Source organism: Babylonia areolata, chromosome 1, assembly GCF_041734735.1.
Source record: "Babylonia areolata isolate BAREFJ2019XMU chromosome 1, ASM4173473v1, whole genome shotgun sequence".
Lineage (NCBI taxonomy): Eukaryota > Metazoa > Mollusca > Gastropoda > Neogastropoda > Buccinidae > Babylonia > Babylonia areolata.
In genome coordinates, this window is record NC_134876.1 from 7,919,314 (window position 1) to 7,933,130 (window position 13,817).

General features: G+C 41.7%; 1 protein-coding gene across 1 annotated transcript in view; it reads left to right on the forward strand.

The window, feature by feature from the left end:
- The first annotated feature begins 552 nt into the window (after window positions 1–552).
- Window positions 553–13,817, forward strand: part of LOC143275861 (carboxypeptidase E-like) — a 24,259-nt gene continuing 10,994 nt past the window's right edge. The window contains exons 1-5 of the mRNA XM_076580198.1: window positions 553–994; window positions 2,416–2,618; window positions 11,603–11,770; window positions 12,269–12,432; window positions 13,064–13,191. Coding sequence (XP_076436313.1) covers window positions 733–994; window positions 2,416–2,618; window positions 11,603–11,770; window positions 12,269–12,432; window positions 13,064–13,191 — 925 coding nt within the window. The 5' untranslated portion in view covers window positions 553–732. The remainder of the gene's footprint in view (window positions 995–2,415; window positions 2,619–11,602; window positions 11,771–12,268; window positions 12,433–13,063; window positions 13,192–13,817) is intronic.

Below are 13,817 nucleotides of genomic sequence, written 5' to 3' on the forward strand. Positions count from 1 at the left end.
AAAAAAAAAAAAAAAAAAAAAAAAAAAAAAATAGTGGTTGCTGGTCACAGGCTCAGGTGGTGATCTGGTCAGCGCTGATGAAAATGCGCTGACTGAGCCTGCAGTGACAGTGGCCTCACTCAGTTGGTTCCACTCCATGGCAGTCGTGACGAAGAAAGAGCTGCGATATTGCTCTGTTCTTGCGTCGGGGACCCGGAATCCACTGGAGTGGTTGATGGCCTGTCTTTCTCTCAGTCCGTTGTGACGACGCTGATTCTGCGACAGATTGTATCAAAATACAGAGAAACTGGTTGAAATCATAATCTTTATACACGATAAGGCCACCATACAAAAAAAAAAAAGGGGGGGGGGGGGTTGGGAGAAGTAAGTTTACAATCGTGTGAAGCTGTAATGTTTGATACGACAGACTTAGATAACACACTTCTTACACATTAAAAAAAAAAAGAGAGTTAAACTCTAAATTTTTGACACATGAAGAATCGTTTTTGCATATTGTTTTGGATGGACATGAGAATAAAATATTATCCAATTAGAGCTTTCAGTTTGCTTTTCGTCATTTGTTGCCACATCTGTAACTGTGAGACGCAGCTCCCCAGAAAGGAGGAAGTACATGTTGTTCTCTCATATATATCTAATGTTCAGACTGAGAGAAGCTTAATCATCGATTGACAGTAGTGGCGGAGATTTTTGCGGCAAACACTGGCAAAAAGCCAGTCGAGAGCGGATTCAAACATGAATCTGCTGTTCTTAATAGTGACCCTGACTGGGCTCTGCATCAACTGTTCCTTTGCTCTGGCATCCGAGTCACAGAAATCGCCGCAGTCTGGTTTCAATTTCATCCACCATGATCACCCAGCCACGGTGGCACTTCTCCACGAAGTCAGTGAGAAGTGTCCAGACATCACCAGAGTGTATAATCTGTCAGAAACATCGGTGGAGGGCAGAGATCTGATTGTTATAGAAATGACACAAGAACCAGGAAAACATGTGGCAAGTAAGTGACTGTGGATGAAATTCAGCACATTTAATTTTTTTATTTTTAATATTTTTATTTTATTTGTCAGTTTTTTGTGAACCATCCTTATCTTGAGCTTCAGCCTGTTAGTAAATCTGGTTTCAAAGAGTACTTCCAAAGGAGTAATTTCAATGAGATTAGCTAATATTGTGGGCCCTCAACAATGAAGAAGATCGAAGAAGAAGCTGTTCTTGAGAGTTAATGTAAACATATGGGAACACACAGAGACACAGACAGACAGACACATGTTTCAACCTTTTCTGTTTTCCTGACTTTTCCTTCTCCTTCTGACTAGCAGATGTGGTGTGAATCTTCTAGACAATGACTAAATCATTAATAAAACCATTCGATTTTGATGAATGAACATTTAAAAAAATGTCACATGCATGTACGCAACCCTAAACTATTTCTATATTAAGAAGGGGCGTTGAAAATCCAAAAAGGCTTAAAAAAAAAAAAAAAAAAAGTCCCAAATTCTGTACCTGTACCTGTAACATATATGGATTTTCCAAATGCAGTGACGCCTCCTTGAGAAACTGAAACTGAAACCATGATAACTACCTTTTTGGCATGTGCAGCAGTGAGAATGGAATAAAGCCAGTGTGTTGCCTTTCTAACATAATATTTATTAGTCACTGAAGCAAGCATCCAGTTTGCCTGGCAAACAGAAAAATATGCTTTTCATATAATGTCTAACAGCTTTTGATGTCAAAGCACCACCATCATGCCCATGACAACATGTTGACATGTTGGTACACTGATTTTTTTAAAATTTGATTGTGTGAAGATGGATACCCATCTAAGTCATGAAAAAAGAAATATATATCATCACAACTCTTATCATTATTATCCAAAAAAAAAAAAAAAAATTCAGTATCATCTGTGATCTATGTAAAGTTTACGTACAGTGCACAGAAATAACTCTAAAGGAAGACACATTCCATACCCCCTGTTTTTTGTTTTTCTTTTTTTTAGTTAAAAAAAAAAAGGTGTTAATGTGTGTGTTAATGAATGTGTGTGTGTGTGTGTGTGTGTGTGTGTGTGTGTGTGTGTGTGTGTGAACAAAAGTGGCTTGCAACTATCATATTTTCATGAAGAATCAGCTGTTTTAATTTGTTTGACTTTTAAAAACAAATATATATTTATCATTATAAGATGTGTGGCTCGGACCAGGAAGCAGTTTTCTTTACACAGAGAAGAAAGTGTCCTTACTCAGAATCAAAGTTTGAACTTATTTAATGGCATGTTTCACACCACCTTTCTCAGCAAACCTGATACAGGTAAGTCTTGGGTTTGGATTAATAAGTTCAAACTTTTGATTCTGAGTAAGGAAACATTCTTCTTTATGTACCCAGGATCAGAGAACCTATACCAACAAATCTTCTCCGCTTTTGTTACAGAAAAGCCAGAATTCAAGTATGTTGGAAACATGCATGGCAACGAGGTGGTTGGCAAGGAGATGCTGCTTCGCCTGACCGTCTACCTGTGTGAGGAGTATCTGAAAGGCAATGAACTGGTCACCTTCCTCTTGAAGCACACGCGTGTACACATCATGCCCACCATGAATCCTGATGGATGGCAAAAGGCCTATAAAGAGTTCAAGGTATTGCTTCAGTTGATGTAAACATGCTGCTCACTTCCAGTTCTTTCTGATCAGTGTGGACCATTAATTTTATCTGGGTCAGGCAAAAGTGCATGACTGCAGCCCTTTTTTTTCTGTTTTACAAGTTTGTGCAAACTATGATTGCAAATTATGATGCAGTTTTTCATTGGTTTAAAATTTTTAATATCAAGAAACAATACAGAATACAGCATTCAATAAAGAGAAAGGAGAACTTGAGCAACAACAAACCTGAGCTTATATTGTGCTCGTTCAAGTGCTTAAACAGTTTTTTTTTTATTAAATAAAAACATCTCTCTCTCTCTCTGTCTGTCTCTCTGTCTCTCTTGCTCTCTCTCTGTGTGTGTGTGTGTGTGTGTGTGTGTGTGTGTATACATACATATGGTATCAACAAACAATGAGAGTGCATTTTTTGCATTGTTTATATTAATATTCAGCATACTGAACTGATCAGACCATAGGCTCAAAAGGACTTGTAATCTAACTGTATCATACTGTTACACAAGAAGCGCATGGACGTCAGTTTGGGATATGACAGGCTACCAAGGTAAGACTGTTACAATGCTAAGTCTTACATGAAGGCACTGAGTGATGATTAGTTAATAGCAAAAGAGTTGTTATGAAAGGAAAAGGAGCCCCCACAAGGAAATTTTTTTATAATTTCACATTATCTGTCAGTTATATGATAATTCAGTATCAGTATCAGTAGCTCAAGTAGGCGTCACTGTTCAGACAAATCCATCCAAATAATAATAATAAAATAAAATGAATAAATAAATAAATAAATGAATAAAAAAAAAATTTTTAATGAAAAAGATGATGATAATAATAATAATAATAATAATAATAATAATAATAATAATTTAAGAAATAAAATAAAAATACAATTATGATAATGAATAAACAAAAAATAAGGAAAGAAATGTGAAGCAAATAGATATTGTCGCGAGATGGATTACATTTTTTACCTTTTGACCTTTTCCCTATTTCGTGTGCCTGTGTGGAGATGGATTTGTATAATGTATAAACTTCGAACGCCTGTTGTTTTTGTGTGCTTGAGTTTCATATTGTGTCATTTCCTGGGTTTTCACGTGCTGGGTTTTTATTTTTCCATTAAGCTGTACTCAGGGCAGCATCAGCTGAATTTTGAAACTGGTTTTTGGAAGTCAGACGCGCGGCAGAGCTCTCAAGAGTAACATCCATGTGGATGTTCTGGATGTGGCAATATGTATTGCCCAGTTGTATATAACACATGTGTGTGTTGAAGTTAGGTTTTCCTGACTAGCCAAGTCCACCAGGGGAACAAGTTGTTCCATGTAAGTAGCTAGTATTTATTTTCAGTTAAACGTTAAATGTTCTCGTTCTTTTTGTGTGTGTGTGTAAATGCTGCATTGGATAAATAGGAAGGGGTCTCTTTCGAAATGATTCTGTAAAGCATAAAAGTGGTTGACTAGCTTGTTTGTTGTTATACGTGGTTAATTGATTTTCTTGCTGCACTGTATTAAATCATTACGCGTCCTAGTATTATGAGGGATTTTGAGTAAAATTCATCGTTGTAATTTTTCCCGTATTGTAATAGGTCTCGGATAAGTTCATTTTCCAAGTAATGGTGGTGGTAGTGCCAGTAGAAGTGGTAGTGGTGGCAGTAGTGGTAGTAGTAGTTATTGTTTTGCATTTGGTTGGGTTTTATATTAACCATTTATTGGAACTGAGCCGTGTTTGCCAAGTGCAGTGATTAAAGCAGATTTTCTTATTACGTAATTGAATTAAGTCTTAAAATTGTTATTTTGATGTTTATGCTAGTTTGTGATATTACTGTCATAGTAATATTGGCCTTTTAGGCCTGTCCCTGTTCTTGTTTTTGTTCCTGTACCTGTCCTTGGAATCTTCCCTTCCCGCCTGAGTCCGCTGGGACGACAGACTGGCAGCGTCCTTTCGCCAGACTCCGATAGCGTCCTGGGTTGAACGTGGGCGCTACAGCCCAGCTATTCCCTTTCGTCCCTTTTCCCTTGTTTCCCTTTTCCCAGCCCATTTGCATCCTTTGACCCTTCCTGGACATCACCCGTTCGTCCATTTTCTCATCGTCGTCCCTCGTCGCAGCATCGCCTATCATCTTGTGTCGAACTTCATCACACCGGCTTTTCCGCCAGCCCCTTCAACAGTGCCGCCCACCGTTTGCGGTAGGGCTAGGTGGAAGAGGTCAAGATTTGTGTTTGTCCCCTCCCCTTCTTTCCCTCACGTTCCAAGAAGGGGCATCAACTTTCATCATTAGTCATCACTCGGGATCCAAGTTTGTGTGTGTGTGACCATGAGTATGTGTGTGTGTATGCGTGTGTGCGTGTGCATGTGTGTGCTTTGATTGCATGAGGGCTGTATGCCATAGTTTGACAGTATACTTTTTGTCTGGGGGTTTTCTTATTTGTATTTGCAATTGTTCGTCGTGTAATAAAACTTTATTTAACCTTTCGAGTTCCTGATTCCTTCTGTGTGAGAAGGTAGGTCCCGTCCAAGGAGGGTCGGGGCGCGACAATGGTGGAGATGCGGGGTATTTGATTGTCATTTCGCTCAGGAACTTTGGGGTTTGTGTTATGTAGAGGTTAAGGTTTTGTTGTTGTTGTTTTTTCCCATACATTGCGTATATATATATATATATCTCTTAATTGTTTTCAAATGGTGTTATTTCAAATCTGATGATTGAATTGTAGACCCAAGTGGTTGTCTAGACTCAATATTGATTTTCCTTTTGTTTTCTTAGACTTTTTGGGATGTTTACACGGTCTATGGCAATGGCGAGTGAACAGGGTGATGTAGAACCTGGGGATCTGGCTCAAGAGCAGTCGGGTCCCAGAACTCCATTGCAGGAAACACCTCTCAGCAGGTATGGGAAGGGTTCAGCTGGCAGGGGTAGATCAAGAGGCATTAGTCAGTTGGTCGACTCTGTAAGACCTGGTGAGAAAGAAGTGGAGCGAGGGATCAAGACTGATCCCAGCTCACAGTTCAGTCCAGCTTCAGCTCCAGCCACTGACATGTCCGCAGTGTTGATCCATTTCCTACAGGCTCAGCAGGATAGAGAAGAAATGAGACTGAGGATGCAGGAAGAGAGAGAAGAAAAGCGCTGGAAACTTCTTTTAGACCGAGAAGATGAAAGAAGGAAAGCTGACATAGTACATCAGGAGAGATGGATCGAGGCCAAAGAGGCTCGAAGGAAGCATGAAGATGAGGAACGGCTGAGAAGGGAAAGGAGAATTGAGGGTCTGAAACTGAATCCCCTAGAGGACAGAGATAACGTGGACGACTACCTAAACCAGTTCGAGAGGATAGCTGAGCTACAGGGGTGGGAAAAGGAAACGTGGTCAAGTCACCTGCTGCCTTACCTTACGGGTATTGCAAGATCCCTCTACTTTGCCCTCCGTCCTGAAGAACAGAATAACTATGATAGTCTTCGTGCTGCACTGATGAAAAGGTTTAATCTTACAGCAGATGGCTATCGTCGGAAGTTTAGAGAGGCTCGTAAAGAAACAGGCGAAACTTTCGAACAATTTATCGTAAGACTGGATGGTTATTTCCAGAAATGGGCCAGCTTATCCAATAAGGATGTAAACAAGGTTGAGGATTTGAAAGACCTTATCATAGCTGAGCAGTTCATGGAGACCCTGTCCACTGATTTAGCCATCAGGGTCAGAGAGCGACAACCAGCCAACGTCCAGGAAGCGGCTCGAGCTGCTGACGTCGTCGTTGAGGCCAAGAAGTCCACCCGGAAGGTTCAGATGTCTGGCACTTCCAGCAGCTCAAGTAAAGGTCAGGGAAATGACAAAGTTAAGGACTCCAAATCGGTGGGTTTAGAATCAGATTCCCTCAGGGTTGCTAGGGAGAAGGGTTTATGCTTCAAATGTAAAAAGCCAGGTCACATGAAAAAAGACTGCAAAATGGCGGCTACGGTGTTAAGCTCGCCACGAAAACGGGTACAGAAGGTTCCTGCACTTTGCAAATGGTGTAGTGCAAAGGTTTTTCACCCTCGTTGTATGGTACGTTTGAACGGGAGGGAGGTGGAAGCACTGAGAGATACCGGGGCCGATTCTCTGATAGTGGATAGTACGTTGGTTTCTCCTACAATGTTTACTGGTAAAAAGAAGTGCATCACACTGGCATCAACAGGACACCAAGAGCTTTGCGACACTGCCCATGTTATGCTGGAGTCGCCTTTCTTTACCGGCAAAGCCTTAGCTTTGGTAATGGAAAACTCTTTGGTTCCTGTCATCATTGGGAATCAGGTGGAGCTTGAGCCAGGCAGAGAGTGTCGAGTCCCAGTGTACAGTGTTGATCCTGAAGTAGGAGCCGTTGAAACCAGGGCCATGGCACACAAAAAACGAACCCCTGAAAAACCTTTGCCTGCATCGAAGCCACTGATCGGACAGATTGGGCCCGAGCAAGTTCTCCAGATGCAACAAGATGATGACACATTGAAGAGGGTGCGCGAGAATGCAGGGTCTGGGCAACAGTTCAAGGTTAGGAGTTGCACTGTACACTTCGAGAAGAGGAAGAAGCTTCTGTACCGTGTTTACTCTGGACCCACGGGGTCGTACAGCCAGCTTGTTGTTCCCAAGTCCCTGCGAGATGAAGTCATGCACCTTGCCCACGATTCCGCTATGGCAGGACACATGGCTGCCAAGAAAACTCGTGAAAGGGTGTGGCAATCTTTCTACTGGCCAGGCATGTGTTCTGACATCAGAAGATACTGTTCTTCCTGTGACCAGTGCCAAAGAACAACTTCTCGAGGACTCATAAAGAAAGCCCCCCTGGAAAAGATGCCTCTACTGGATGAACCCTTTCGACGCGTAGCTGTGGATTTGGTGGGCCCTATCACACCAGCTTCAGAAAGAGGTTATCGGTACATCCTGGTAATGGTAGACTATGCAACGAGATACCCAGAAGCAGTTCCACTGAAAAGTATCGAGACAGAGACAGTCGCGGAAGCACTGTTTGACATGTGGTCAAGACTTGGGATACCTGCAGAAGTATTGTCAGACCAAGGCACACAATTCGTCAGCAACGTCATGAAAGAGGTCCAACGCCTCTTGTCTGTCCAGGGCATTTCAACTACTCCTTACCATGCCCAGTGTAACGGGTTGGTCGAAAGATTTAACGCCACCCTCAAAAGCATGTTGAAAAGGCTATGCCTCGAGAAACCGAAGACATGGGATCGTTACCTCCCTGCCATTTTGTTTGCATACAGAGAGGTGCCTCAAGAATCTACGGGATTTGCTCCCTTTGAGCTTCTTTATGGGAGAACAGTACGGGGCCCCATGCACGTCTTACGACAACTCTGGACCAAGGAAGTGGAAGACGAAGAAGTAAAGACTGCATCGCAATATGTGGTGGACCTCCGAAACAAGATTGAAGAGACATGTGAGATTGCTAGGCAGAGTCTGGCAGAGGCAGCCCAAGTACACAAAAAGGCATTCGACAAGAAGGCCGTACAGAGAAGTCTGAAAATTGGTGACAAAGTTCTTCTGTTACTCCCAGAGAAAAAGAACAAACTCCAAATGTCTTGGAAGGGTCCGTATCTGGTCATTGGGAAGAAAGGCCTGAACGACTATATTGTCAAGGTAAAGGAGAGAGAGAAGTTATACCACATCAATCTTAAGAAATACACTGACAGGACCGAGGAAAACAGGAAAGCAGCCACTGTCGTGGTGGAAGAAGAGCCTGAAGAAGTTGGATACACGTCTTCAGAGATCCCATTGCTTCCGTTACAAGCTGAGGAGGGACCAGAGGACGTCAACCTGGATCCACAAAACGCGGACATGCACCAAGAGCTTCGGGAGGTCTGCAGTGAGTTTAGTGATGTGCTGACAGACGTTCCCTTGCTGACTACTCTGGATGAGTGTGAGGTGGTGATGTCGACGGATAAGCCAATCAGGACTCCACAGTACCCTCTACCTCATGCCACAAGAGACATAATCAAAGAAGAAGTGGACAATATGCTGAAACTGAATGTAATTGAAAGGGCCGCCTCCCCATATTCGTCACCCATAGTACTGGTTAAGAAAAAAGACAAGAAAATCAGGTTTTGTGTCGATTTCAGGAAGATCAACAAGAGCGTTGTCTTTGATGCAGAGCCGATGCCTGATGTGGACTTTCTTTTTGCGATGATTGGAAAAGCCAAGTACCTCAGCAAACTAGATCTGTCAAAGGGGTATTGGCAAGTACCGATGAAGAAAGAAGATCGCCCAAAGACTGCATTCACTACTCCTAATGGACAGTTTCAATGGCGAGTAATGCCGTTTGGGTTGAAAACGGCTGGCGCTGTGTTCAGCCGGATGATGAGGAAACTTCTGTCACCATTGGGAAGACCTGACATCCAAAACTTCATGGATGATGTACTTGTCACATCTGAAAGCAAGGCACAACATCTGGACGCTCTTCGATGCCTGTTTCGCAGACTTCGGGAGGTCCAACTTTCTGCACGTCCCTCGAAGTGTTATCTTGGGTTCAAGGAGTTGGAGTTTCTGGGACATGGGGTTGGAAATGGAAAGATGTGGCCGGTCACAGAAAAAATTGAGAAAATTCGTGACGCAACCCGGCCAACCACAAAGAAGGAACTGAGGGCATTTCTTGGGTTGGCAGGTTTCTATCGCCGTTACGTTCCAAACTTCTCCTTGATTGCTTTGCCCTTGACTGATCTGACAAAGGGGAAAAAGCCTAACAAATTGGAGTGGAACGATGATTGTGAAGGTGCTTTCCAAACCCTTAAGTCCAGACTATGCAGTGGTCCGATCATCTGCCTACCAATGATGGATCTACCTTACGTGTTGAGAACTGATGCATCAGACAAAGGCCTTGGAGCAGTTCTTCTGCAGGACCAGGGACAAGGACTCCAGCCTATCGCCTATGCCAGCAGGAAACTCCAAGGAGCTGAACTGAATTATTCAGTCATTGAAAAGGAATGTCTGGGCATAATCTGGGGCATTGAGAAATTCGACCAATACCTCTATGGGACGTCGTTTATACTGGAAACTGACCATCAGCCCTTGCAACACCTAGAACATGCCAAGACAGCAAGTGGTAGGCTGACACGATGGGCTCTCAGACTACAGAAGTACTCTTTCCGTGTGAGAGTGATACCGGGCAGAGACAATGTTGGTGCTGATTACTTGAGCAGAGCAACTTAGGTTCTGTGTGATTTCTGTGCCGGGTGAAAAATTATCTCGCTATTTCTTGTTATAACAAAACGTGTAGTTTTGTCTTAGTGGGGGGATGTGTCGCGAGATGGATTACATTTTTTACCTTTTGACCTTTTCCCTATTTCGTGTGCCTGTGTGGAGATGGATTTGTATAATGTATAAACTTCGAACGCCTGTTGTTTTTGTGTGCTTGAGTTTCATATTGTGTCATTTCCTGGGTTTTCACGTGCTGGGTTTTTATTTTTCCATTAAGCTGTACTCAGGGCAGCATCAGCTGAATTTTGAAACTGGTTTTTGGAAGTCAGACGCGCGGCAGAGCTCTCAAGAGTAACATCCATGTGGATGTTCTGGATGTGGCAATATGTATTGCCCAGTTGTATATAACACATGTGTGTGTTGAAGTTAGGTTTTCCTGACTAGCCAAGTCCACCAGGGGAACAAGTTGTTCCATGTAAGTAGCTAGTATTTATTTTCAGTTAAACGTTAAATGTTCTCGTTCTTTTTGTGTGTGTGTGTAAATGCTGCATTGGATAAATAGGAAGGGGTCTCTTTCGAAATGATTCTGTAAAGCATAAAAGTGGTTGACTAGCTTGTTTGTTGTTATACGTGGTTAATTGATTTTCTTGCTGCACTGTATTAAATCATTACGCGTCCTAGTATTATGAGGGATTTTGAGTAAAATTCATCGTTGTAATTTTTCCCGTATTGTAATAGGTCTCGGATAAGTTCATTTTCCAAGTAATGGTGGTGGTAGTGCCAGTAGAAGTGGTAGTGGTGGCAGTAGTGGTAGTAGTAGTTATTGTTTTGCATTTGGTTGGGTTTTATATTAACCATTTATTGGAACTGAGCCGTGTTTGCCAAGTGCAGTGATTAAAGCAGATTTTCTTATTACGTAATTGAATTAAGTCTTAAAATTGTTATTTTGATGTTTATGCTAGTTTGTGATATTACTGTCATAGTAATATTGGCCTTTTAGGCCTGTCCCTGTTCTTGTTTTTGTTCCTGTACCTGTCCTTGGAATCTTCCCTTCCCGCCTGAGTCCGCTGGGACGACAGACTGGCAGCGTCCTTTCGCCAGACTCCGATAGCGTCCTGGGTTGAACGTGGGCGCTACAGCCCAGCTATTCCCTTTCGTCCCTTTTCCCTTGTTTCCCTTTTCCCAGCCCATTTGCATCCTTTGACCCTTCCTGGACATCACCCGTTCGTCCATTTTCTCATCGTCGTCCCTCGTCGCAGCATCGCCTATCATCTTGTGTCGAACTTCATCACACCGGCTTTTCCGCCAGCCCCTTCAACAGTGCCGCCCACCGTTTGCGGTAGGGCTAGGTGGAAGAGGTCAAGATTTGTGTTTGTCCCCTCCCCTTCTTTCCCTCACGTTCCAAGAAGGGGCATCAACTTTCATCATTAGTCATCACTCGGGATCCAAGTTTGTGTGTGTGTGACCATGAGTATGTGTGTGTGTATGCGTGTGTGCGTGTGCATGTGTGTGCTTTGATTGCATGAGGGCTGTATGCCATAGTTTGACAGTATACTTTTTGTCTGGGGGTTTTCTTATTTGTATTTGCAATTGTTCGTCGTGTAATAAAACTTTATTTAACCTTTCGAGTTCCTGATTCCTTCTGTGTGAGAAGGTAGGTCCCGTCCAAGGAGGGTCGGGGCGCGACAGATATGATAATTACATTCCAGGTTGTGTGGGTGGGTTTGTTTTGTTGTTTTTTGTTTGTTTGTTAGTTGTTATATATATATATATTTTTTTTTTTTAAGATTGTTCTGTTTAATACAGGAAACAGGTGAAAATGGCTGGGTGAATGGGAGATACAATGCCAATGGTACTGACTTGAACCGCAATTTTCCTGACCTGGACAAAATTGTGTTTGAAAATGAGAAGTCGGATCCCAGCCGCAACAACCATCTGATGACTCTGCAGAAAGCATTTGACCAGTTTCCTGATGTAAGTATTTTTTACGTTGAAATCAGTCAGTCTGTCTGTCTGTCTGTCTGTCAGTCTCACCATACCTCCCACTTTTCATTTCTGTTTCAGTGAATGCATGATATTCTTTTAAATTTGTTGATGTTTATTATTATTTTTTTTTTACAAAACTTTGTTTGAATCACTACCAAAAAATATTAGAGTACTTTGAAGTCAGTGCATGACTAGAATATTTGAGAAAGGTACCACATATAGTTCAGGCATGATTTTCTTTGTTGTGGTGGTAGTGGTTCTCTAATTTTTGAAACTTCATTTCATTTTTTCACTTTTGAGATTTTGTCAGTCTCTCCCACATCCATTTTTTTTCCACTTCACTTTTTGATGTTTTGATATGTCTGTTTTGCTGATCTTTTCGCCTGTGATTTTTATATACTATATAGTTCTTGTATTTATCAGAATATGATTTTAACATGTCATATTTGTTTTGACAACCCCCAAACTCATGTCCCCTCCTGTCAGCTTCAGCCAGAGACGCGAGCGGTGATGCGGTGGCTGTCAGAGATTGGTTTTGTCCTGTCGGCCAATCTTCATGGGGGAGACCTGGTGGCCAACTATCCCTATGATACTGGCCCCCCTCATCAGATGGGAGACTATTCTGCCACGCCGGATGATGCTACCTTCATGTTAGTTCTGGCATCCGTGTGTATGCAAGCAGAGAGAGAGAGAGAGAGAGAGAGAGAGTTCTGTGTGTGTGTTTGTGGAGAGGGGAATGTATGTGTGTGTGTGTGTTGAAGGGGGGAGTGTGTGTGGGTATGCATGCATGTATGCATGTGTGTGTGTTTCAGTGTATGTGTGTGGGGTGAGGATAGGTTATTTTGTGTGTGTGTGTGTGTGTGTGTGTGTGAGAGAGAGAGAGAGAGAGAGAGAGATCTGTGATTGAAAATGCTCATGTTCTTTGTATATCATTTATTGCTTTTGACATTATTCTGACATCATTTGATTAATCTAGTCAATATATTTGCTTTTTTGAAGTCTGTGCTTATTTGTTAGTAATGGGGAAAAATAAAATATTCATTTTTTTAAAACTGTGGGGCCTTCATGATATGCTATTTTTTTTACTTAAATTTTGATCTTCGAGTTTTACACGTTTGTACTTTTTGTTGTTTAACTTTAATCCACCGCATATGTAAACTTGGATTACAAGTGTGTTTTTCTCACAAGGTATATTACAAGTGTGTTTTTCTTATGGTGTATCAATTGATATTTTCAGAGCATTTATTTTGCAAAGAATGCAGAAAAAGAAATCTTTTGCAGTGAACTGGCCAAGTCGTACTCTTTCTTTCATGGGAAGATGTCTGATGCGAGTCACAAGTTGTGTGATCTGAACAGCAAGTTTAAAGACGGAATCACCAATGGCGATGCTTGGTACCCTGTTGGCAGAGGTGAGAGGTGTTTTTCTCGATGGCTGTATTCACAGGGCAGTGTGCTCGCAGTAGCAATACATTCACCTGTGCATCAGTGTCAGTGATGAGTCAGTGTCTCTTTGCTAATAATGAGCACAGGATTTATTACATGGTTTTCTTTATCAAGCTGTCCCTGTTAAGAAAATTTGAAAATTAATTTTACCTTGTCATAAAGTTCTGTCCAGGCATTGCTGAAATGTGAACCTCAATTGCTATTTGAAAAACAAACAAACGAACAAACAAAAAACAACAAAATTACTGGGTATTTTCTTCATGCAGTGAACAAAATAATCAATAAAATGGTGGATTGAAAAATCTGGAAAAACCAGAGATTACAAATAGAAGCACAAAAAGCTATTATGATAGCAAAATACATTACTGATAAAGTTTGACTTTGATGGGATACGTTGTTGGATCATGAAAATCTGAAAAGAACGTTTATGAAACGATCACATGCTTTTGCTTGTTGAGCTTGAGTCCATTGATTATGCACTTAGAAAAAACCAAGAAGGAAAAAAACAGAAAAAAACAAAGAAAAAAAAGGAAAAAAAAAGAAAGGAAGAAAGAAAGAAAGAAAAAAAACCCACCTGGGAAAGAAGTTGAAA